Source organism: Sus scrofa, chromosome 8, assembly GCF_000003025.6.
Source record: "Sus scrofa isolate TJ Tabasco breed Duroc chromosome 8, Sscrofa11.1, whole genome shotgun sequence".
In the NCBI taxonomy this organism is placed as follows: domain Eukaryota; kingdom Metazoa; phylum Chordata; class Mammalia; order Artiodactyla; family Suidae; genus Sus; species Sus scrofa.
In genome coordinates, this window is record NC_010450.4 from 78,173,471 (window position 1) to 78,199,863 (window position 26,393).

The following is a 26,393-nucleotide window of genomic DNA, read 5'->3' on the forward strand; positions in this document are numbered from 1 at the left end:
AGGACGCTGGTTCAGTCCCTGGCCTCACTCGGTGGGTTAGAGATCTGTTGCCGTGAGCTGTGGTGTAGGTCGCAAATGTGGCTTGGATCTCATGCTGCTGTGGCTCTGGTGTAGGCCAGTGGCTACAGCTCCAATTTGACTCCTAGCCTGGGAACCTCCATATGCCATAGGTACGGCCCTAGAAAGAATAAATAAAAATAAAAAATAAAAATAATTTGAAAAAATATTTAACATATCATTCACCCTGACCCCTTACCCATTCTTTATAAATCTACAAAACCCCACTCCAAAAGATACATGAACTGTTCTAATCAAACTATGAAGTATTATTTGACATCTTACTATCCTTGATCAGGGGTTATATCAACCTTCTTCTCTCTTGTTAATATTTATTATTGATCTTTATTATTGAGAAATAAGACTGAAGTAACTTTTTGCAAGTGTTAAGTACTGAACTATCCTATGACATGCTCTAGAGAGACAAAAGAACACCTAGAAATCTTTGGAATTTTGGGTGGCCCAAGGCCCTTTTAATCATTATTGTTTGTTATTTGAGTGGATATAGAAGGCTGAGCCAGATAGGGCCCAAGTGCTTTGCCATAAAAGGAAAGTTAGTTGGAATTTTGGTTCCTCTAGAATAGAGCAATAAGGAATAATGACATAGTTGTAGAAAGACCTGAATTTATTTGCTGGTAGTGTGGCTTTTGACGTTGAAATGTATGGAACTTCCTATAGTTATTTAAATTTTATGAAAAGGGCTACACCAGCAGTAAGGGTGGAGTATTACTGGGGCCTTCCTTCCTGCCTTGACAGTAGCCTGACAAGGTATGCTTATCTTAGCTCTGCAGAAATTACAGTTCAGTCCAGTTAATAGTGTGCTTGCTTAATGCAGCATGCAGATGTTCATAGCTAATCTTCATGCCTGTGAGGACACTGTTACCATCATTTCTATGTTATACATTTTTGCAGTCATGGAGAAAAATGGCTCTCACTTTTCTAAAAAGTGAAGGGGGTGAACAACCTGTTTAACTTGAATGCTATGTGTAAGGCTGTAGAATGTCAATATGTGCCATTAGCCTCTGTGAGGCATCATGACTGAAAGAGGGAAGGAGAAGGAATCACAGAGCAAGATGATGAAAGAAAGGAAATAGAGTGGGATAGGATGCCCTCGAGAAGTTTAATGGGGTGAAGGAAAGAAGGTGATTCTGTGGGATGCAAAAGAGTCACAAGGAATTATTTTAGTTACTAAGGTTAGTGTGGACTTAAACTTACTTTTGCTTAGAAAAATATAGAATAAAAAACCTGTATTTTTTCTAATTATTACTAGTGCTATTTAGTGCTTTTAATTATTGGCATTGCCCTTTTAAGATACTAGTGATAAAATGTTCCTTGAATAAACTACTTTAGAGCTTGTTGTTAATCAGAATTAAAGAATTCTTTACATAGGTGTCTAAAACTTTTTTCCTGAGATGTTTTTGGTGAACCCAAATGGAACCTAAAAGAGAAAATATAAATGAATTTATTTATAAAAAATCAAGAATATATAACAGACAATGGCTTGCACTTCTGTTAAGGTTTAGTGTGAGGTCACAGGTCAAGGTACTAATAAGAGTGTTTGGGATGTCTGCTGCCATGAAACAAAATGGAAACTTGATTGATAGCTAGAGGGTTGAAGGGAGAGAGTGTGGTGGAGAAAGCAAAGGTCAGAGAGCCATTTCCCTTCTCTGCATGTATAACAATCAACTCTCTCCAAAACAAAATTTAGACGATATTGATCAATACAGCATATGTTGCACACATTGCTATGAGTATTGTGAAATGTCATTATATATGAAGTTGTAATAAATGTTTTAGTACTTTGAAAGCTGAAGTGAAATAGGCTACCAAAAATTGTTGTAGTTTTGATGCCAGATTTAAAGTAATTACAGAATATTTTGTTTACTCATGTAGTCAAATATGTACAGATTTGGTTTTTAGTTAAGATGTTAAATTTTACTTTACAAAACCGATTTGGACAAAGTTGTATAAGAAGTTAATTCTGTAGTAGTAGTAGTAGTATTTTTTTACTTTGTAATTTTTTTTTTAATTCTCTTTAAAATAGGTCTGGTTTGCATGAAGTCTAGTAGTTCAGTTGTGGAGTTGGTTATGCTCCTGTGCTCTCAGGTGAGTGACAAGAATGAATGTTGAATTAAAAGTAGATTTTTGAATGGATTCATTTTGTAAGGAAGTAAAAATTGTTTGATTAGGAGTTTTTGCTATAATGGAATTTTGAATTTGCAGCTTTAAAATAATTTTATTTGTATTGCAAAAGGATTACTTCTTGTGTTTGGTATTAACAGATAATTTTAACAGAGTGTTGAGAGAAAGCAGATAGATGAATGAGAAACAGAGGTTTTTAGAGTCCCATTTAAAAATGTCCAGATCAAATGATCTTGAGATGCCTAAATTTCTTTGCTTCATCTATTAAGGTTATAGAAACAGATTTATTTCAATACCTTGTGAAGTGCCACTCTGACTCCCCTGGGAATAATGGGTTTACTTCCCTTTTGTGCAGAGGTTATAAAATGAGTGATAAATAATTTTGAATTCTTGTCATTGCTAATTATTTTTGACATACACAGTTGATTTGGGAAAACATCAACAAAAATATGGCAGCCACCATAATAAGATGTAGTGAATAAATTCTTAAAAACAAGATTACTTTCAGTGTTCAGAAACCTTATACCTCGTGGTAAGCTTTAATGATTTTTTTTTAAAAACCTTATATAAAAATCATGTGACCTGTGGTATTTTCTTTTCTGTTCAGCCGTTAAACAGATGAATGTTTTTATTGAGAGTTTTCTTTGTAGTCTTTTAAAAATGATATCTTGCTGGTAGTAAATTCCCCTACTTAAAACTTTAAAATAGCCCTTTTTAATAGGAAGGGTATTGGTCTAGAGGTCAAGGGTTCTGACCCATTTCAAAACCTTTGACCTTCATTTACAACTCTTATGGTTTACTTGCCTGACGAATAAGGATAATGCAAAATTAATGTTTCTTTGCATCGATTTATTCATTTTAGTGCCTGTATTGCTAAATTTATTTAGACTGTGCTGATGGACATTCCATGAATACAAATTAAAGAATCATATAAGGTGTGAAAGATCAATACTGTGTATTGTCAATGAAATGCAATAAGAACAATTACTTCTAGAGATTACATCTAATGGATTTTTATAATGAACTTGTGAAGAGTAGTTTTGTTTGTAGTAGGCTTATTATTCTTAGATTTAGTGAGAATCATGTTTTTATAATTTAATTATCTCCTTTAGAAAACTCCATTTCATTAAAAGCTCACTGGATAAAAATTCCTATTGAGTAATCAGATTTGAAATAATTGGTTGTTTATTTCTTGAATGGAAATTATCATATGCCATTCATATACTGACATGAAGTTACCTTTACTATAAGAAGCACTTGCTTACAGTTTTATATGTATCCTTACAGGAGTATGAATTTGTTGTTTATAGTGATGTAATTATTTCATAGGTGAATTTTGATAATGAAGTTTCACTTTCTAGTTAAGAATTGAATATATTTTTGGTATATAAAAGTGGCTTCAAATATAATATATTACACAGTTGAATGTTAGGAGCTGAAAAGATAAAGAATGACATGTTTTAATATACCTATTTGTCAATTATGTCATAGTTTGTTTAATACTATTCCAATCAAATGGGATGTGAAGATCACTTAGTAGAGTAAATTGCAAAAGTCAGATCATCTCAAAGTTTTGTTTGAATGTAATACATGATTGGTTTATTTGAAGTTCTTAACATTTTTTTTTTTATGAGTTCTTCAAAAGTTCCATGGCATCTCTCTAAGATGAAGCACAGTGTGAAAAATGATGTGAAAAATGAAGCCAGAATTAGCTCCAGATGTATACAGATTGTTCTGGGGTGATAATTACATTTTTCACTTTGAATTTTCCTAATTCAAAGAGGTCAGATTGGCAATCACAAAAGTGATTTATTTTGTTAAGAAGTGAACTGTCTTTTTCTACATGAAAGCTTAAGAGATATGAAATTGAATTTAAAGTTGACATTTTGCAGATATTGGGTGGGGATGGCTTGAGATTGATTGATAATTTTGTTTTAGTCTGAGATAAGGTGGGAAGTGAAAAGCTAGCATCTTTCTAAAATTTTAATGAATTTTTAAAGAAGAGATTGAGAGGATTGAGTGCAAAAGATCGAAAGATCAGGTCAAAAACTCCTTTTTAATCACATAAATAATGGGATATGCTTATGAACTTAACATCTGCAAATTTGATTTAAAACTTTACAAATTAGTTGATGTTAATTTTATGGCAATCGGCCATGTTCTGATTATTTTTCTTGAATCTTTTTAAAACTTATTTTCTCTTCGTATTCTTTTTAACAAAGTGTTTAAATTTTCCGTATTAATTACAAAAGAAAGTTTAGAGCCTAAATGCAAGGAATGAGGAAATGTTCACATTTGGTTTGCTGTCATTAAGACCAAACAGATCACATATATTTTATTAAAGCTTCAACTAGGATTATATTTTTCAGTACCCACTCATTCATTAATAGGTTGATTAGACACCCTTTCATATTTTATCCTATCTAAATTTTAACATTTTAGGGGCAAAATGTTATTGGAATTGAAAAGCTTTCTTAAAATAATCAGTATATTATTTTTGAGTAAAGTTGTATTAATACTTATGGCCTATTAAATTAGGTTTAGTCATATATTGAATCCCATGTAAAATAATTCAAGAGCTACTTAAGCTCCAAAGCCTGGTTTGTCTTCTTTATGTCTTAAAAATAAGACATATACATTCTTCAGGAAACTGCATATTCTCTGATACACACAAAAAATTAAGTTCTTTATTATATTTTAGGTTCAGCTTTTTAGAAGCGTGAGGCTTATTTTTGCCCCATATTTGTAGTGTATGTGTATAAATCTCATAGAAATCTATATGAATTTAAAGAAAATGTTAAATAAATATTTCAAGTACTATTACTCCAGCATTGTGTAAAGTGTTTGTATTCTGCTCATTTGACATTAATATCATTTTTGAAAGAATTGACATTGCATTCAAGGCCACTTTATAAAAGCGTTGTGTTGCTCATCCTAATTCAGTCTGACATACATTCCAATAACACTACCTCCCTTCTTGGGTTTAAAACTAAATTTATGACTGTGCATTGTGAAGTGCATCATTTAAAAATGGTTTCAACCCAAAACATCTAATAAATAAATAATGTGTATGGCTACTCAGTAGTAGACTTTCAAGACTAGAAATCATTCCATCGGATACTCAACAGTCCACTATCGGAGAGGGCTGTCAGATAAATCTTATGGTAGCTGCATTCATGTCCTGTAAATCACATATTATTGTCTGAGCCTTCTGCCAGGTCATCTATTCTTTTCCCATTTATCAGAAATGCATAGAGGTATATAGAAAAACTAGAAGCATCATGTAGTCTGGTCTGGCATCCTGTCTGAGTAATTAATTAGCAGCAAAAGTTAATTTAAAACATAGTGTTAGCCTGATTTTTCTTTAATACACTTTTCATCCAGATATGTAGATTGCTGCTATTTTGGGAAAATTTTCCTTTGCGTGAAGCTGGTGATAGAAGATTAGGCTACTTTCGATTAGTTTCTTCTTATATCTCTGAATTACTAATTTTAAAATTATAATAAGAACCAGTTATCACCATTCATATGATTCTTTAATGTCTATTTTGTGTTCGAATTATTGCCATTTAAATTTTTCCTCACTCTTTATAGGAAAATACTCCTCTTTTTCATTATTCTCCTGTAATTTCTTTTCTTTAATTCTAGTTTTCTTCTCCCTTCTAAGTTTATTCATTTTAAACATGTGACATTAATGCTACTGATACTGACTTTTTATTCCATGGACTTTTCCTTTTTATAGTTACAGTGAGTGTTTTGAGTAAAGCAGATCATTTAACAAAAACTAAAGGGGGAACGTGAACCAGTTCTATACCCTGGCACATGGACATCTTTCATATTAGGCCTCTCTTACTGTTTGGGCCTCACTTTTCATCACTTTGTATCTATTTTCAATCTTTGCTGAACTATTTAAAGTCACCCAAGGTGTGCCATCATAATTTTGTGTCATGGCATATGCTTTTCTTTTCCCTAAAATTTCCCTCCTTCAAATTAGGTGACTAATTTTTGGATTTTTCTCATCACTCAGAACTCAGCTTAATTATTCTCTTCTCATAGTATCATATCTATAGCTGGTGTCTTTTTGCATGTATTCATCTTAGCACTCATTGTAGAATGTACTGCAGATTTTAAGTATACACATGCTAATCTGCTACTTTTTTTATTTTGGCTGTGCCCACGGCATGCAGAAGTTCTCCAGGCCAGGACTGAACCTGCACCACAGCAGTGACAATGTGGAATCCTCAACTGCTAGGTCACCAGGGAACTCCCTAGTTTACTACTTTTTTATTACCAGTCTTCCTCTCTGTACTCTAGGTCCAGTGAAGCTTGCCTAGTACTCAGCACAGTCCCTGGCACATGGTAGCTTCTCCGTGACTGTGAAATAATAAATAATTCAGCCCCCAGCTAAACTGCAATCTCTTTTGGAAAGCTTTCTTTGACTCCTCTCTTCCCCACAACTCTAAGCCTTAAGTAAGAGCACTCACTGACCCACCTTATAATATGTATGATTTTTACTTTTTTCCGTGAGGCTTTAAGTTTCTTCAAGACAAGCACTGTGGTTTGTTTTCTATTGTATCTCCAACATTCAGCATAATTACCATTCAATCAAATATTTATAATTGTATAATTAATAAATAAATGGTAACATTGATTATAAATTACTGTTTTGGGGGCTTTTACCTTCTGATATTTTTCATTATGAAATTCCCTTATCCTTTCGTGTATTAAGTGTGTATGAAATGTTCATTTTTATTAAGCCAGCTATTTTGTCATTACCAGATACTGTAGTCACATTTATTTTTAAATCAAATCTTTTTTTCATTTTTCTTTTGGTTTAATCATATTTACCTCTTTAAAAAAATCAACTTCACTGAAGTATAATTAATATACATTATATTTACATGCATTTTCATGGTCCAGTTCAGTGAATTTTGATATATACACAACCATGTAACAACCATTTCCGTCCAGAGTTCCCTTTGCTTCGGTAATCAGTCCCTTCTCTGTCACCTCAAGTTGTCACGGACTTGATTTCTGTTATTGTGCATGTGTTTTACTTGTTGTAGAACTTAATATAAATGGAAATTTATTTCTTTCAATTGTGGTGCTTTGGTTCTCCTCAGAATGTGCTGTATTCAGGATATACTTCAACCTTTTATACTAAAACTCATTATTTTAACTATTAAGAAAATGTTTCTTTTTTGAGGGGGAGTTCTTTTTAGGGCCACACCCATGGCACATGGAAGTTCCCAGGCTCAGGGTTGAATTTGAGTGTAGCTGCTAGCCTACACCACAGCCACAGCAATGCTGGATCCAAGCCATGTCTGCCATCTACACCACATCTCACGGCAGTGCCAGATCCTTAACCCACTGAGTGGGGCCAGGGATTGAATCCTCATCCTCATGGGTTCGTTACCGCTGAGCCACAACGGGAACTCCAAGAAGATGGTATGTTTTTAAAAAGAAATAATTGAGTCAAAAAAACACAATGGATTATCTTTTTGCTAACCCCACAAGAAGAATTTTGAGTTTAAGTTGCTTATTGGAAATATAAATAAGTTTACTTATCTTCCTTATGTGTTCTTTCACCTATAAGGAAATCTTATGGTGTGAAGTTTTTATGCAGCAGTATTGTGAAGCCATAAACTGTATTTCCAAATAGCGCTTCTGAGTTTTTGTTTTCACTGTCTATCAGTCTCAGTTCAAATGCTGTCTCTTCTACAGAGCTTTGTCTCAATTTATCTGCCCTGAATTTTCCTTGCTTTTTTTATTTGGCAGACATGTACTGAAAGCTTTTAAGACAAACCCCTCCTTTTAATCTAGTAAGGTAAATAATTGTAATACAACATAGAATTTTTTGAGAACTTTAAGAAAAACAGAAGCAAATGATAGGGGCAGGGAGTGGAATTAGGAATGAAGCAGAAAAAACTCTTAATCCTTATTTAATCTAACTTTTTATTTCTGTTCATGAGTAGATCATTTCAGGCCCCTTTGCCTTTCAGTCAAAAATTCTTTTTTGGGTTCCATCTATGCTTTTTACCATTTGATTGGAATTGATATTAAAGTTCTTAAAGCGTGTCCTTCACTCTTTCCTGTACCTATAATTTTTCTTGGTTGGATTTGTGGTAGCTGGGTACTTGTTTGATCAGTCCTCACTATCCAAAATTTACAGTACAGCAAACCCTAGTGTGTCTTGTGTGATGATGATGGATGTTCTGTGAAAAAAGCATGCAATGGTAAATAAGCTTGGAAAGGGTTGGTTTAAATTTAATTAGATTTCTTTATTGGAGGACCCCTCAAAGCCTTTAGTATATGCATGTAATTATGTGTGTTTTTGTGTGTGTGTGTGTGTGTGTGTGTGTGTGAGTAAAATATATATAACAAAGTGTTGTTGACTCTGCTATGAAAATACCATTAGCAAATTTGACCACAAAACCTTTTTTATGATCATAGTGTGTTTGGATAATTTTTGTAAACCATAATTTAGGAGAGGCATCAGTGTTGAGACAGTGAATAATTCAGGAAATGCCTCTTTTCTGGATATTCTGCTTCTGATTTTCTCTGCTTCTCCAATCATAGTGGTTATAGAAAATCATTAGATTTGCATGAGTGTAGCTATTTTCTTCATGCAACACTGTGATTACTTTTACTTCATTCAGAAGAAATTATCTAAGTCACTTGTTCTCTGTCCTTTTTAGGTAGTTTGGACTTAATTTATATGTTGTTTGGGAAGCGATAGATCTTCAGAACTGATAGTAAGAGATGGTATTCTTTCTAGAACAGCTTAAGTTTGACCAGGAGTGTGTGTGTATTTTTGCAGTATTTATGTAGAGCTAACCATGAGTTTAAGGGAGGACTCAAGTATTTTCATATCAATTGATTACATAGCTATTTCCTACATTGGTTGAGTGAATCACATTACAGTTTTAGTCGATGTTACAGTAATTTATGCTCTGTAATCATGCTTAAGGATGTAGCATAAAGTCTAGAAACTCAGGTCAGAATATATTTTATATTAATGTGCTATTACATATATTATTATTGATCCATTTGTAGAAATGAACTTTGCTAGGCATTTAAAGAGGTGCCAGAGGTCCAAATGAATGAAATTAATCTGTACGTGAATGTCATATGCTACCTTTCTGATGAAAGAAATTCTCCATAAGTATTTGTTAAAGTAATGAAATTTTAGTGATAAAATTTTAACAATTTTAAATAGAATAAAAATTTAGCAATTGTTTATAGTTACACAGCTAAATTATACAGTTGCTGTGTGGGTTATCCATTCATTCATTCAGATAACCAGGATTTGAGGTAGGTTGTAATTAAAAATTAGATATAATAAGAATACAAAGCCATCATTTAAGAGGTTAAAGAATTAAGAGTCAAGAAATTACTCTGGTGCCTGACAGCTGTAGTGTTTCTATGTTCTTTAAAATTTAATTTATGTTTAAGGCAATTCTCAGAGATAGTAAACAAAAAGAATCTATGTTGATGATCCTTAACCCTGAGATATGAGTGGAGAATGGAATGCTGGTAGTTTGTGTAGTTATATTTAGGGACGTTCATTAAATTAATAGATGGGGAAGGAATTTGCTTTTCTTCTGATATGATCTGAAAAACTCAGTCTTTGACATGTACAGATATTTTTGGCATGAGAACATATAAAAATCTTTCTGGTATAGATTATGTAATAAAATACTCATTTAATATGTCTCTTTTTTTTTTGCCTTTTTTCTGTAAATTAGAATAAAGATAATTCCAAATCCTATTAACTCTTATTCATCTTCAGTTCTTAAGGCTTAGATGCTACCAGCATTGAATTATGAGTTGTGAATATATTAATTTAGAGAACTCCATCTTGGAGTTAAATTTAGGTGCTAAGGAAGAGTTAAATGTATAGACATAATTGCTGTTTTTGTACTTGTCATGCTATAGTATAATTTTTGTTTCTTTTGTTAGTTTGAAAACTCCTTGAGGTCAGTAAACTATTTCTTATTGTCTGTTTTGTCTATGCTATTTATTAGTATCAGATTATAATAAAATAATCACTTAATACATATTTGTAGAGTAAATCAATATGTTTAAGTAAGATTCATTTTAAGGGAGTTCCTGTTGTGGCTCAGCAGGTTAATAAATGACTAGTATCCATGAAGAAGCATGTTCTATCCCCGGCCTTGCTCAGTGGGTTAAGGATCCCGCTTTGCTGTGAGCTGCAGCATAGGTTGCAGACGTGGCTTGGGTCTGGTGTTGCTGTGGCTCTGGCGTAGGCTGGCAGCTGCAGCTCCAATTTGACCCCTAGCCTGGGGACTTCCACATGCTGCAGGTGCAAAAGAAAAACTCCTTTAAACATTAATTCTTAAGTTTTTCATTCATTAAAAAGTATTTTAGCTAAAGAACAGATATCATTCTATTTAATAATTATCTTCCTCTATTCATTTTTATCTTAATCTTTACATTTATTTTTTTAATTTTAATTTTATTTTTTTTAAATGTTATTTCCCCAATACAATTTTTTTTTCTACTGTACAGCATGGTGACCCAGTTACACATACATGGATACATTCTATTTTCTCATATTATCATACTCCATTATAAGTGACTAGGCAACTTAGCCCTCATTTTAAGGCTCCAAACCCTAATTCTGATCCTTACCGATCCTTACTCAAATGTTTTAAAGTAAGAAAATGGTATATATTAAATCATTTTCACCTGATCAGCTTTGAATCTCAAAACAGTCAGTTAAAAAGTCACAAAATGGAGCTCCTGCTGTAGTGCAATGAGATCAGCAGCTTCTTGGGAGTGCTGGGAGGTGGGTTTAATCCCCGGCCTGGTACAGTGGGTTAAGGATCTAATCTTGCCGCAGCTGCAGTTTAGGTCGATGACTATTTGGATCTGAACTCTGGCCCGGGAAGTTACACATTGCCACTGGCTGGCCAAAAATGGGGGTGGGGAAGAGTCACAAAAGGACCTGTTAAAATAGTCTCAACTGATGACTTCTTATGAGGAAATCACTTTGTGCCTGTAGATTTTTCTCTTCTGTAGAATTTTTTTTGTCATCTTTAAGTCACTAGCTTCACATAATCCACCATTCATTTCAGGTATCACAGCTTCTGCTAACAAAGAGAATATGACAAATGTGGAACCTCTGGCTCTTAAAAATGATGTTTTTATCCCAGTATATGAATACTTTCTCTGCTGAGGTTGCATAAAAGAGAAAAATCTATTTCTGAACTGCCGAAAGGTGCTTGTATGGCAACACATTTGCAAAATGTATGAAATGTCAATAAATTATCCCCTTTTCTTTGTAAAGCATCCTTAGTTTCTCCAGTGTAAATGGAACGAGGGGTAATTGGATTCTTTAAGACCAGTTTAAATGTAGCGTGGTCCAACTAGGATCGGTATAATTTAACATTTCAAACTTTTCATAATGTTACTCCTCCTTTTATTTAGATTTGGATGCATTTATTCTTCATTCTTAGAATGTATTTATAGAAGATTGGTGAAAGTAAATTGATTGTCTCTGAGCTTTGTCAGTGCTAATGGCCTTTTGATTGAGAATGGATGAGAATCAATATGGTAATGATTAACATTGGGATCAAAAAATAGGCTTCCAGTACAATTGTCTAGTTTTGTCTTAGCTGCTGCTGTGAATTCTTTATTCTTAATAATGTACAAACTCTGAGCATAGGTGTTCTTATTGAAATTTAAATTTATTGTATCTGAAATTTCTAGACATAGTTGACCTTATGAGAAGGAACTAGAGACTTTTGAAGCATTGATGGGAAATCAGCGGGAGCTGGAGAGAGTAGTTCAAGATTCACGCTATATTAACGGATCATAAAAAATCTTAACTACACTAACTGTTGTCAAGTATCTGAAACCAGCTTAGTAGTTGTACGTTATGCTAATATGGTAAAAAAATGAATAAAGATTTGCTTTGGTTCACTTTATGACATATAACTTGCTTTTATAAGATGGAATCATTTGTCTTTAAACAACAGCAAAACATAAAAAACAAAATAAATCTAAGTTATTACATTTCACTTTTGAAAAATAAAATATTTAAGTTGATGGATAAGTGAACATTAATTGATCTTTATTTGAGTCTGGATGCAGACCCTCCCAATATTAATTTAAAGTGCTTTGTAATCAGAGAGAAGCATAATTTAACTTTAGGATTTATTCTGAAGTACAGGTATCCTGTTGATTCACTAGCACACTAGGATTTAGAAAACACAACCTTTTAAGGTAAATTTTTTGGAACCAGCAGTACACCCTGTGGCTTGGCAGTCTGGTCAGAAGGATGATACCATGCTGACTATATAACTAGATCTTTGAACGTTATTCTCAAGGGTGGTGAATGCAAAACAAAGTAATATCAACTGGCACTTAATTCTGCAAGTTCCCTGCTGATTGGGGTATTCAGTGAAATGGAACTCTTCCTGACAGGAAGTCAGCCTATGAGTATGGAGACATCTGAAAATAAAGTGTGCTTTAATTTGGCACCCTACCGTTTTACAACGGGTCTTTTAAATTTGGGATTAAGCAGAAAGAAAAAAAGTGGGAATATACGAATGGAAATATTCTAATCATAATATTTTCCTTTTGTTTTAATATGATTACAGCTCAGTTTCTGTTTTTCAGCTTTTATTGCTTATTACTTGGTTTTGCTGAGTCCTTTTATTTTTTTCTATTAATTCAAATTAATATACTGAAGGTAAAGTATTATAAAAAGGCTAGATTAAAAGTGGAAAGCATGAGATTGTCTTTGTTTTAGTATCTGACTCTCAAATAACTCTGCGAAGTTTCAGCTGTATTACCATATATTTTTTCATACATGGTATATAATTTATAGTGCTTAATCAGAGTAATCAGGGTTCTTAGGATCAAGATTTAACTTGTGCTTTCAATTTAAAGTGTTTACACTATAGACTCTGAGATCAAATAGTTCTTTAGTACTTTAGTACAGATAGAATATAATGGCAATATATGTGTTTATACATATACATATCTATACACACACACATATAAAACAGCATAGTTTAGGAAGGGACAATTATTATATATTAGCAGTTTCTCATGTATTCCATCTATTATGCATTTTTTAATCAGCCAGCTGTTTTTTGTCAAGTTGCCATTTCATAATATGAACTTAAAATGTATGCAGTTTTAAGGAAATCTGAAATTTGAATTTTGATTTAGGCTCAAATAGGGTAAGAATCAGAACTCTGAAGGCTATTTATTTGTTCTTCTAATAGTACTTTTTCAGTTGCTGGATATGGACTTTATAGAGATGGCTCTTGTTTCCATCATGAGGAACAAAAGGAAAAAGGAAAAAGATGCTTTGGGAAAAGATCTTAGGAAGAGACTAAGGCCGTGAAAATGCTGTGATAGATTTTGAATTTTAATAAATGTTTTTCCCTCTACCACATATTATCCTGTAACCTTGAGCAAATTACTTCATTTGCTTAAAACTCAGTTTCTTATTGAATAAAATGGGTGTAATAAAGATTATATTAGATAATATGTGTAGAACAGTTGACAGTTATTAAATTCTAAACCTGAGTATTTTTAACAGCACACAAAACCCTCTCTATTCAGTATCTTCAGTGCCTCTTGTTTTCTTTTCATGTAATCAGATTTTTTTTTTCATTATCTTTGCTTTACAAATTCATTCCACCATTATTTTCTGTAGTGTCTCTTTCATTATTTTCTGTTCTCTCTGTGATTATATGCCCAGTCTAGTCTGTTTTCATCCTGAACCATAGAATATTAGAGCTAGGAGAGACCTCGTAAATTTTCAGTTTTTGGCCTTTTTCATGTAGACAGGGTTAATGGGTAACATTCATATTTTCCATAGGCTCCCAAGGGTGATCCCACTATTTCCTGTGCTAGCCATAGTGATAGCTCCTTTTGGGAGTCAATAAAGTATACCTAAATATAAGTGAGATTGATGTCATTTTAGGAATTAGTACTCTAATGATCTTCTTAAAGGTCTCTTTTGTATATTTTAGTGCTTTTTAAAATTTATACTGCATTACTTTCAGCACACCTCCTACGTTACCATAGTTGAGAAATACTTTTATAACAGTTAACCTAAGTCAATGGTTATTAACCTTTCTTTCTTCTTCTTTTGTTCCCTGGGAAAATATATCATCATTAACAGTTACTCACTGTGATGATTCTCAACTTGAGTCCTATCAGAATGGGGGACACGGGCAGAGACAAAAAGGGTATCATTTGAAAAAGATCTCCGTAAAGAATCACAAATTCTGATCCAACTTTTTCCTGAGTTAGAGAAATGACCTTTCTGTTGATTTCACCTCTCTCTTGATTTCACCTCTCATATGTACTAATGAATTTATTTTCCTGGGAGAGTAACTTTATAGTTCCTTTACAAAAGAAGCTATAATTTACTGTCTGACTGTGAAGTAAGACTCCACTGCCTATTTGCAAGGTGTCTAATATCTATTTTATCTTAGTTTATACTTTTTCTGCTGCCTTGTAAGTACTATTCAGATATCATTCAGATATTTGACATATGTGTTATGTACATCATGCTTTTTTCAGGTTATGGGTATTTTACCAGGAAAAAACAAACTACCCAAACCTGACCCTTTTCTCACATTTGTCTGACACCTTCCTTTCTACAATGTGCTTTCATATATGGTGCATTTGAAAATGCATGCCAGTGACCTAAAGACTGGATGCATAGTGCATTCTTTTTGAGAATAATTATGTATTTTTGGAAATTTATTATTGGAGCACAGGTTTCCATTAAACATGCAGTTAACACAGCAGTACTGCCTTGTTGGATCTGTCAATTTGTCAGGTTATTCTTATTATCAGATACTACATAGTTGAGAGCAAATTTAATTTTGGTTTCTTATTCCACCCCCACCCTCCCCCCCGAGGGGAGGTGATCTATTCCTTTACTTAAGAGAGCTTATACATTTGCTTGATCTTTCAGAGTTGTTTCCTATTATATTTCTATCTGTTCCAAAGATTCACTGTTGTTTTATAGCACTAATTTGTAGTTTGTGAGCATAGCTTACAGTACTATTTTCTAGTACTGTAAGTTAAGGAAGGACAAAGGAGATCATTGGCAGTGAGAAAGTAAAATAAGAGTTTTCAATCTACCAGAGAGATGCACTGTTGCTTATTTGTTTTATCAGTTCTGATTTATTTGTGCAGCAGAACCAGGCTTTCAAGAATTATGTGTCACTATTTTATTTATCTTGCAAGTCATAATGACCTACATGATGGTATTTATCCATAATATGTTTTAGGACTTCTGCGTTAAAGTTTATACCAACTTTTGGTACATTGGTATTGGTTAGTATTTGATAGAGTTAATGGAATCATTCTGGACTGAAAGGTCTTATTCCTCTTCACCAGGAAAGTCATTAAGCATACTATGATTGGCTATAGGTTGTGGCTTTAGAAAACTGTGTATAACATGTTAGTGTAGCATGTAACATATGTGTCTTAGATAGTATGCTTTAAAATCAGGACCAAAGCTTTATTGGTAGATGTAGATGAGGTTTGGGAAATTTTGATTTTGATGATAACATTTCAAAGAAGTAAACATAAAAGATACTTTATATTCTCCTAATGAATGCAATTTCACAGTTATTTCGTTTTCATTTGATATAAAACTTTGAATTGGAACTTAAATCTCACTTTATATTAACATTAAGAATGACTTGGTGAGTACATAGTATCAGTTTACAGTGGTCACTGTTCAGAGTCGGAGACTCTAAATGGTTAAACAGCAGGAGAGTTTTCTGCTTTTAGTTAAAAACTGCTGTTTTCTATATGCCTTATTTACTACATGTTTAATTCTTAATGTTGTGTGCTGTGGGATTGGGCATACAAAAGTCAGCAGAAAGAGTTCTGGTTTTTACATCTAGAGCTATTACTTGCTGTACAATAATAAAGGCACTATTTTATTGGGTTACTTGTAATTAACTTCAGCACTAGGCATTCATATAAATCATTTGTAATCTGTTTTCTTTAGATTTTTATTCTTTTAAACTGGTTTAACGTACTTGCTCTCTGTTATCTTTTTACATATGGATGGAGGTTGTAATTGCTTTTTGGAATTAGCCTGTCAGAAAACAACATATATGTGAGTTCTAGAAATGATTGAGGCAAGCTAATGAATTTTATGTAACATTTTATAGTGATTTGTTACTGAAGTATTCTGTAGCAGTGTTGTTTTGTTGCAAAATTTAATAAATAACCATTCTCTCAAGAAGTGTCTGCACATTCAGAAAGCTAAAATAGCAACAGTTAAAATAGCAACAGTTATTACTTAGAAAATCTATTTATTATGTTTTTCAAAATTCTGAGACAGCAAGATATGAAATTCCTTTGAATTCTTATCTGTCAATTTATTGACATTGTTCTTTTAACTTTAAGCATTTGAATCTTCAAATATTTTCCATCATATTATCGGATAAATGCCATTTCATAGATTAGCCGGTAGGTAATTTATACTATTTTATGCTTACCGTTTTTTATGGTTATTTTTAAGTGAAATGAAAATGAAATGGAGGCAGCCTTTTTGAGCTAAAAAAAAAAGGCATCTAAAAAGAAATGCATATGTGTATCTGGCTGAGTTTAACAGTAATTATTCAAAACTAAATATTATAAAACAAAACTTTGTCTCTAGAAATACCTTCATTTTATAAATGTTTATAGATTTATAGAAAGAATTTAGCAATACAAGATTTTATTCTTTCCCAGGACACAAAGAGCTTGACTTGATGGTTCCTATAAAAGAAATGTTAGGTGTATTGAGGTGGGGGATGGGAAGGATGAAGAAAACTGTTTGTAGTCATGTCCTGAAAGTAGTGCTTTTAAAAGTAATTCAATTTGTAAATACTTTTTATTGTAGCTGGGTTCATAAGATGGTTTAAAAATCTTTTTAAAATCAGTAGCTGTTTTATATAGTTTTAATGGAAGTCTTTCATGTTCCCTCTCCAGCAGTCTCTAATGAGCACGCCTTGTAATTTCAGTGCAGACTTTGAGATTCCCTAAAGACTTGACTTCAGACCTCAAAGGGCAGCAATTGCCACATGTCTGGAGAACTGGAGTTGCCAAACAGACTGACCATATACTGATAGGACACATTTATACAGCTCCTGAATGTGAAGCCCTCATATAAGCTTAACAATGATCATCTGTTGAGAGCTTGTTGCTAGAAAGGGTTAGAGCAACTTTTGTCACCTTTATTGAAATCAAGGTTTCTTTATTGATTAGTGAAAGATCTTGACTATATTGATGCCAGTTTGCCAACTATTTGAAAAATCATTGTCGACTGGTGAATATTTTTTTCCGAAAATGTTTAAAAACAGATTTTTAAAGAAAGTTGCAAATATCTTAATTTCATTGTGTACTTAAACACAGCAGCAGAGAATTATTGCTTTTTGATTGATTATTTACAAATAATTTAAAACTATATAGTAATCACATAATTGGTTATGTGGTTATCTCAACTTTTTGGATTTTTAAATCCTTGCATTCTTTGTCACTCTTATAAATAGTTACTTTCTCGATATTCAATTCCTTGCACATAGTAAATATTCAAAAGTATTTGTGAAATAAGCAATTACAAAACTGAACTACTTGCTAATCCAACTTTAATAGAATTTTTCTTTCTTTCCTCTCTTTGTAGTTATCTATGTATCTAATATATTTTATTTATAAACTGAGCCATAATATTTGTACAAGTTAAATTTATAATTTATATGTATAGGTTCACAAAAATCATTGAAACCAAAACTTTCCAAAAGGCAGTATTTTGATATTTCATCTAGAGATTTATTTTATCCTCTAAAGAGACAATGAAATAAAACCTATTCTTTACTGTTATGCTATATTCCTTCCTGGTATGTGGTTCCTCCAGTTTGTGTTAGATATGCTGTTGAGAGAGTGCTGACGCAAAGTGCAAACGCTGTTGAAAAGTTCTTGATAGTTTACTTTGAGCACTTAAGATTGCTATATCTTAACTATGAACCAGTTTTCTCTAGTTCTGACCTTTAGTCCTGTGTATACTGTGGTTCTCAATTTTGTGTTAATACATTCCCTGCCTCATTTGATCTCTCCTCGGTGACCTTCTCCCTTGACTCCTAGTGGTATTCCTTATGTCTGCTTAGGTTGGATCTCTATTCAACCAATTTGATGTATATTTCACAAAGGCATAGATAATTATAACACCTTACTGATATTTCATTGAAGAGCACAAGTCTTTAAAATTTTGATTCTTTTATAAGTAGAATGAAATAATTAGATAGAGTTTCCATTCTTGTTAAAAAATTATTCTTCATTCCTTTTTTAAGTCAAATTATGTTTGGACCCTTAGGTCAGTCCTTATAAAAAAAGGAGAGTATTTTATTGCCAGTAGCAATAAAGTGAATATTATTGATAGGATATAAAGTATTCATTTAGAAAAAACTGTTAATAGTTTATGATATATATTTATAGTTTATGATATATATTTACATTTTCATGGTTTTGATGTTATTATTTGTGAAATTTGAATGCTTGTTCTGTTATTTAGAGATACCTCAAAATAGTTTACTTCTAGATTTCACATTTCATATCTCTAAAGGGTAGGATAGCTCCTTCTGGATCGTGAAATGGTACAGTATTTTCTTATTTCTATAATTCTAAATGATGTAATAGCTATTTCTGGATTTTTCTATTTTAGACATTCTCTAATGTCTTCCATAGAAGATGACCATTGAATACTTACATTGCTTTCTCTTTCTATTTCACACATTCTCTTGTTTCCAGAACAGTTTTCAGCATAGTATTTAGTTAAAACCTTACCTAGCATTTCCATTGATGTGACAGTGTAAATACTCAACCACCTTGCCTCTCTTTGCCCCCTCCCTCCCTTCTTTCTTTCTTTCCTCATCTAAGCCGTTGAAGGCCTGACAGGACAAAAAGGCTGACCATCCCCTGAGTAGAGAGAGTTCTACTTCCTTGACTCTCTTGGAATTGAGACATCAGCTTTTTCCTGCCTTTGTACTCAACCTGACATGTTGGCTTAGTGGAGTGGGGGAGAGGTATTGAACCTGCTGTCCTTCAGGCTGGAACTATACCATTGGTTTTCTGGATTCTCAGACTTTTTGTCTTAGAGTAGAACTATAGCATTCACTCTCCTGGGTCTCCAGTTTGGTAACTGTGTAGATTGTGGGACTTTTCACCCTCCATAATTATGTGAGCCAATTTCTTAAAATAAATAAAATATGTTATTTCCATCCTATTGGTTCTTTTTCTCTGGAGAACTGTAATGCAGAGGCAGAATGGTACTAGTGAATAAAACAGTAGCCCTGCCCTGACTTTCTACATGAAAGTTTTTTGTCTCTCTGATGATATTAATTACATGTTTCTTTAGTCTTCCTGTCCCCATCCCATAACAATATTATTTGTTTTTAATATTTTTTTTCCTGCACATTTCTTTGGTGTCTGTCCTTCATATGAGTCTTTTCTCTAATGCCTGGTGACACTTTGTGCTCATATTTAAGTGTATTGCACAAAAAAATCTGTGCCACTGGTGACACTTTGTGCTCATATGTAAGTGTATTGCACAAAAAATCTGTGACTTGTCTTCTGGTGATGAATGAACCCTAAATTTTATCATGGCTTCTCATTTTTCTCAGAAAACACTTCTCTAATATTGTTTGGAGTCTTATAGTTCAGGATGCATATGTTCAAGGAGGTTTTTTTTATTTTTTATAATAAGGCTTTTTAAAGTGTTCAGAAGTTTACTCCTCTGGAAGATAAACTTCTGATCTCTCCATGGTGAGGATGGCCACAAGTATGAGGAGAGGCGTTGAAATTCTGTGTTTTTTCTACTAGCTTTCCTTCATTTAAACTCTCTTCATCCCTGTCCCTCAGCCATCCTCATATGTGTCAGTGGATTCAAGTCTTAGCTTTTTCTAGGGTTCTGCAGCAAGGCATGGTTTGCTTCTTCGAGTTATTTTGCTCCAGGTTGTAAAAAAATTTTTTTTACCGTCTCTCATTACTGTTATCCTCTCTGTTTTCTTTGCTCTTGTTTTTTGCTACATTTAACTCAAAGTCACTCATTTTATACTTTTTTTTTTTAAGAGTAAGTGGCAGTTTACATTATCTAGCCTACCAGAATAAAAAATTGATACTATTGATACTGTATTTAATGTTAACATTGATGGCTTGGCCAAAAAAAAAAAAAAAAAAAGATGGCAGCATGAAGTATATATAGTCTGTTTTGTCAATGTGTAGCCTGATTTTATTTACTTTAGGACATGGTAATATTTGGGAATTACTTTAAAAGTTTAGGTTCATTCAGGTACTGCATTTAAGACACTAAAATATGTTGTAGGAGATTATCAAATTTATAGAAGACTGTCAAGTTCACTTTAAGGGAATTAGAGTTATATTAAAATAATATAAATTAGTATATAGCCCATTTATTGGTATCCTTTTTCTCTGTATTTGTTTGTTGATAGTAGGGAGGCACAGAATTAATTTAATGAACTCTTTTTTTCCCCTTAACCCACATTTAGTGTACTTTTATCATCAAAAGCACATATTTGAAAACTAATGTAACTCTGTTTATTTAGTAGATTTCAATAATATATACTATGTCATGGTATGACTTAAAAGCACTGATAAAGAGTATATTTTAGTAAAAATTGACTAGTCAACAATTATGGCCTTAGGAAGTGATAGCCAATTAAATACAGCTTAGAACAGGTATGAAATTATTGACTCAGTTATGTTTTGAGTCCTTCCTCTCCAAAGTGCTGAAATGTGTTTTAAAATTACTTAGTTGCATTAGTGGTTGGATTTGAGGCTTTTAACATGTTTTTCTTCAATACCTCTGGGAAAAGAATAACCAAGACTTTTAAATGTACAGTGCATTTTGCATCACTATATAATTGTAAATACTGTGATGAAATATTGAAATGATCATGAAAGAAGATAACCATTAAGCTTTTCTTTCAACTATTAAAACTCTCTAAAGGTTATATTGAACTGTGGTTTATGAGATTGTTTAGACTAACACCTTCTTTAATAATTGTCTTAGAAGTGGAGAAAAATGCATTAGGATAGCATGAATCTTCTCTTCAGTTTTGGCGACTTCCCTACAGATTGTAGACAATGTTTTAGTATAGGGAAAACTTGTTAGCTTCGACTAACATCTGGGTTTTTTTTTTTTTTAATTAATTTCCTATTATCCTGGGTTTTACATTGTTTTTACCTGGGTTATTAATTCCTGTACGTATGTATTTATGTACTTGATGTGTGGTATTTTATTAAATGTTAAAACATTTATAATTAGGAATGGGTTATAGACAAGTTAAAACTCTGGTATCTTTGAAAATTATGAATTTTTTGAATACCCCAAGTGTAGGTAAGATTTGTATTTTCACTTCATTTCTTTTTTTGGTAAAAAAGTTTTATTTCATTTGAGTGGATAGCTGTTACTATAAGTTAACGAATGAGAGTTTATGGATGATGCTTGGGAAAACACGGATCTAAATGTATTTGCAGTCATAAATATTTTTCTGAGCTTTTATGAAACACATCGGACTCTTCCAGTTCTATATGTGTCTTAAAGTCTAATTTGTTTTTAATAGAAAAAATAATTTGTGTGACATACCAATATAAGTTGAGGTCAAAAATTTTTAAATGGCATTTTTTTTTTATAGTTGTACTAACCTTGACTAGTTTTCTGTCTGACCTACATTATGCTGTTGCAAATCTCTGATATTTAAAATGGCGTATTTGTGATTTCATATGTAAGAGTCAATTTGTATACATAAATGAAGATAAATCAAAATAACGTTCACTGGTATACTTCAAATTTGAGTCTCTGCACTGTTACCTATATCATCCATATGGAGTTTGAAGTGAAAATACTTATGTAATGCCCACCTGTTGCAGTTGTTTTTTTTTTTTTTTTTTTTTTCTTTTTCTTTTTCTCTCTCTATGGCCACATTTGCGACATTTAATTCCCTGTCTAGGGGTTGAAGTGGAGCTACAGCTGCCAGCCTATACCACAGCCATAGCAATGAGCGATGTAGGGGATTGAACCTGCATCCTCACAGAGATAATGTCAGGTCCTTAACCCACTGAGCCACAGTGAGAACTCCCTTGTTGCAGATTTAAATCAGACAAAATGGATTGGAGAAAAAAATTACTATTAAATATATATATATTTATATTTATTATATATATATATTTTTTTTCTTCTTTTTAATGGCTACACTGGCAGCATATGAAGTTCCTGGGCTAGTGGTCAAATTGGAGCTGCAGCTGCTGGCCTACACCACAGCCACAATAAGGTGGTATCTGGGCCGCATGCAACGCACACCACAGCTCACGGCAATGCAGGATCCTTAACCCACTCAGCGAGGCCAGGGATCAAACTCATGTCCTCAAGGATACTAGTTGGGTTCATTACCACTGAGCCACAAGGGAGACTCCAAATTTTTTTTCAAGATAAAATACCTGATCTGAAGAATTGTATATGGGTTAACCTCATGCTTTTCTTCCTAATTTTTCTTCCTAGCAAGAAAAGTAACTTAATTTTCTCTTGACTACATTTCATTTCTCTTTGAGATTTTCCCCTCAAGTACGTGATTTAAAGGAAAAGTTAATTTAAGGTCTCGCCTCCTCATTCTCTGGTGTGATACCAGACTTGCAAGTGGCTTGCTGAGAGTGCTGTGTTGGGTGTAAGAGCTCAAGAGTGAACATTTGCTTCTGTTCCTTCATCCCTTAAGGTGTAGTTGTTCCTCCTGATTCCCTTCTGTCCATCACCGAAGGTCACAGCTGTGTTTTCTTCATCCCCTCAAGGCCTCAGTGACTTGTACATCTCTCTGTGATAATTTCTGACTCTTCCAAGGGCGTGAGATTCTTTGAGGCTGGTTTAGGTCCATGTGCTATTAAATCTGTCTCTGTCTGCTATTCTTGTGCATGACTAGGTGTAGGGCAACTCTTTGAGATTCCGTATCTCCCTGCGCTCTGCTTCAGGAAGTGAGCTGTGCAACCTTCTGGACCAAGATCAAAAAACTTAACTGTGATTTTTGCTTTTTTTCTCTCTTCTCCCTCCAATTTCTGAGTGTTGGCTGTGGCACATCTTCTTTTCTCAGGGATTTACTTCCTTTTTTTTTATTTCCCCAATACATTATTTTTTTCCTACTGTACAGCATGGTGACCCAATTACACATACATGTATACGTTCTTTTTTTCTCACATTATCATGCTCTATCATAAGTGACTAGATACAGTTCCCAGCACTACACAGCAAGATCTCATTGCTAATCCGCTCCAAAGGCAATTGTCTGCATCTCTTAACCCGAGGCTCCCAATCTGTCCCACTCCCTCCCTCTCCCCTTGGTAACCACAAGTCCATTCTCCAAGTCCATGATTTTCTTTTCTGTGGAGAGGTTCATTTGTACCGTTTATTAGATTCCAGATATAAGTGATATCATATGATATTTGTCTTTCTCTTTCTGACTTACTTCACTCACTATGAAACTCTCTAGTTCCATCCGTGCTGCTGCAAATGGCATTATTTTGTTCTTTTTTATGACTGAGTAGTATGATTTACTTCTTCGTGAAGTTTGGTTGCTTTCCTTTGTAATGTCTTTTTCATTTTTCTGGAAAGAAAAGGATTAATTTAAATTAGACAGATGTTTCTATTTATTATCCTTGACTTGGTTTGCCTTAGTGAAAGAAATAGAACATCTCTGTTTTATTGTTTCAGTTGACTAGCAGTTGTTAATTTAAGGGAGTGTATATTGTAGACTTAGGTGGAAATTATTTACTAATTTCTAAGTGCTTGTAAGTTACTGAGTCATAAAATAACATAGCTTTAGTAAGAATTTTTTTATGGAGGTTCAGGATCTAGAGCTGCAGAGTTATCTGGTTATGGACATATCCTGTTAGTGTCAGAATCAGTTTAAAAACATAGATTCCATCTTGTTTACTGTTCTTTCCTAAAAAACACATTCTTTATCTTCTGTCCTAGGCTTAGGCAGTTAATACCTTCAAGTGTCTGACTGACTTAATATCTCATTTTCATTCTACTGCATATATTCTGTAGGTATGTCCTTGCTGACGCCATTCATGAAACAGAATCTTGTAACAGAATTATGGCGAACAGCTATTTTGGTCCTGAGCACCGCCTTGGGTTTTTCAGAACATAAAAGAAAGTAGTACAGAATTATGGATAAAAAGGAAAAGGTGAAAGAGAAAGAATGAGGCTTAAAAATTAGATTTGGGATGAGACAGAGTACTCAACAGAATGAAATTACTGGAATTTAAACTCTTAAAATATTAAAATCAGAAAATATGAATATTGTTTATGGTAGCAATGGTAAGGTCCCCAGCTTTGTTTTTTCTTTCTTTTTTTTTGCTTTTGCTTTTTACAGTTGCTCTTGTGGCATATGAAAGTTCCCAGGCTAGGGGTCTAATTGGAGCTGGCCTACACCACAGTCAGACATGGGATCTGAGCCATGTCTATGACCTACACCACAGCTCACAAGCTCACTGCAACGCCAGATCCTTAACCCATTGAGCGAGGCCAGGGGTCAAACCTACATCCTCATGGATACCAATCAGATTCATTTCCACTGAGCCACAATAGGAACTCCTTCCCAGCATTGTCTTTTGTTTTGAGCATTATAAAAGAACAAAAAAATTACTTGAGGGATATTGTGTAGATGGAATATAAGGGCTTCTTAATTTTAAGGATCATAAAGATTATGTATTTCTGTCCAGTTCTTTAAAAAATACGCACACACATTCACTCACACACACTCTTGCATTGGCATTTATCAAATCTAGCTACATTGCAATTTATGTGGGCGCAGCATTATCAGATTAATGCTTATATATGTTTTGAAATGAGGATTAAAAAAATACACTCATATATACTCTACTGATTGATTTCCTTCTAAGACTTTTTAATGGACTACTTATTCGTAAGTAATTATTAATAGATTTGTACCATTTTTGCTAAATCATAGGCTTGTGTGTTACAGTTTTCCGGCTTAAAACTGGTCTAGCCAAAGTCACTGATCTTTCTTGTCTCTTTCTCAATAATTAATTATCAGTTTTTGTAGAATGTACACTAAGTTTGGAGCTCCTTAATTCCGTCTTCCCCTCATTTGGTGTAACTCATCTCTTCAACAAAAACAAAACCTCTGTCCTTGATCTTCTTTGCTGCCTTTTTTCCTGCTATCACAGTTAAAGTAGTAGGATATAATGGTATGAAACTAAAAGGGCAGGATAAATGTAGATAGGCTCATTAGGTAGAATCAAATTCTTGCTTCCTTGTTTAGTTTACTTTTTATTTGTGTGTTCATGGGCGGCATTGGGTAGGCAGTGTATTTAACAGACCTTGTCTATTAAGAGCTAAGGTATGAAATTGATATGGCAGATTTTTTTTTTTGTAATTGTTTTAAAAAAATCTACTCAGTGAAATTTGTTCAGCTATTTTCTGCTGTTTTTTTAGGAGTGGCAGAATTCTATTCAGAAGAATGCAGGCCTTGCTTTTATTGAACTTGTCAATGAAGGAAGGTAATCTATTTCATATCCATTTATACTTTAAAATCTTACTGTATTTTTGCCATTGGAACTGATATTTTTGCTACTATATTGTTTTTGTGGTCAATAATGCAGTGAGCTTAGATATTAATTATTATAAATATTTCAGTATTTAATCATTTGATTGTTCTCTTCATGGTTATGTGCTTAATGTTATTGTCTGTTCTTTATTTTTCAATAGGAAAGCCTGTGTTTGGCAAAAGTAAACTGATGATTCTATTAGCAGTTATAAGGAAAACTAATACTTATTTGGATTTCCTTGACAGTTATATTATTTTATAGACAAAACAGTTAGACTTATATTTCTATATTATATCCTTTATGTCATGGCCTGGTTGTAAGAGAAGAAGAATTCAAGAAAAGAAAATTTAGTACTAGGAAAGAAAAGTGAAGTACAGAAGTAGAAATAAAGATGCAAGGAAGGAAACAGTTTTACGACAATGAGATAATTGAAGGGTAAAAATAAATTGAGGACATGATGAGTGGATGACTTTATGTCTGTTTTGTGGCAGTTGGTTTTGGATTACTTGAAATGAAGACCTAGAATGTAGATTATAAGGTGTGACTATCTGCCATTG

General features: G+C 33.2%; 1 protein-coding gene across 6 annotated transcripts in view; it reads left to right on the top strand.

Moving 5' to 3' along the window:
- Positions 1–26,393, top strand: part of LRBA (LPS responsive beige-like anchor protein) — a 710,221-nt gene that overhangs the window by 203,384 nt on the left and 480,444 nt on the right. For 5 of the 6 annotated variants that reach the window (XM_021100638.1, XM_021100636.1, XM_021100637.1 and 2 more), the window contains 2 exons: positions 2,102–2,163; positions 25,724–25,788. In XM_021100638.1, the coding sequence (XP_020956297.1) occupies positions 2,102–2,163; positions 25,724–25,788 (127 nt within the window). Of the gene's footprint in view, positions 1–2,101; positions 2,164–25,723; positions 25,789–26,393 lie in introns of those variants that run through there. The other variant, XM_021100641.1, reaches the window with a different exon arrangement.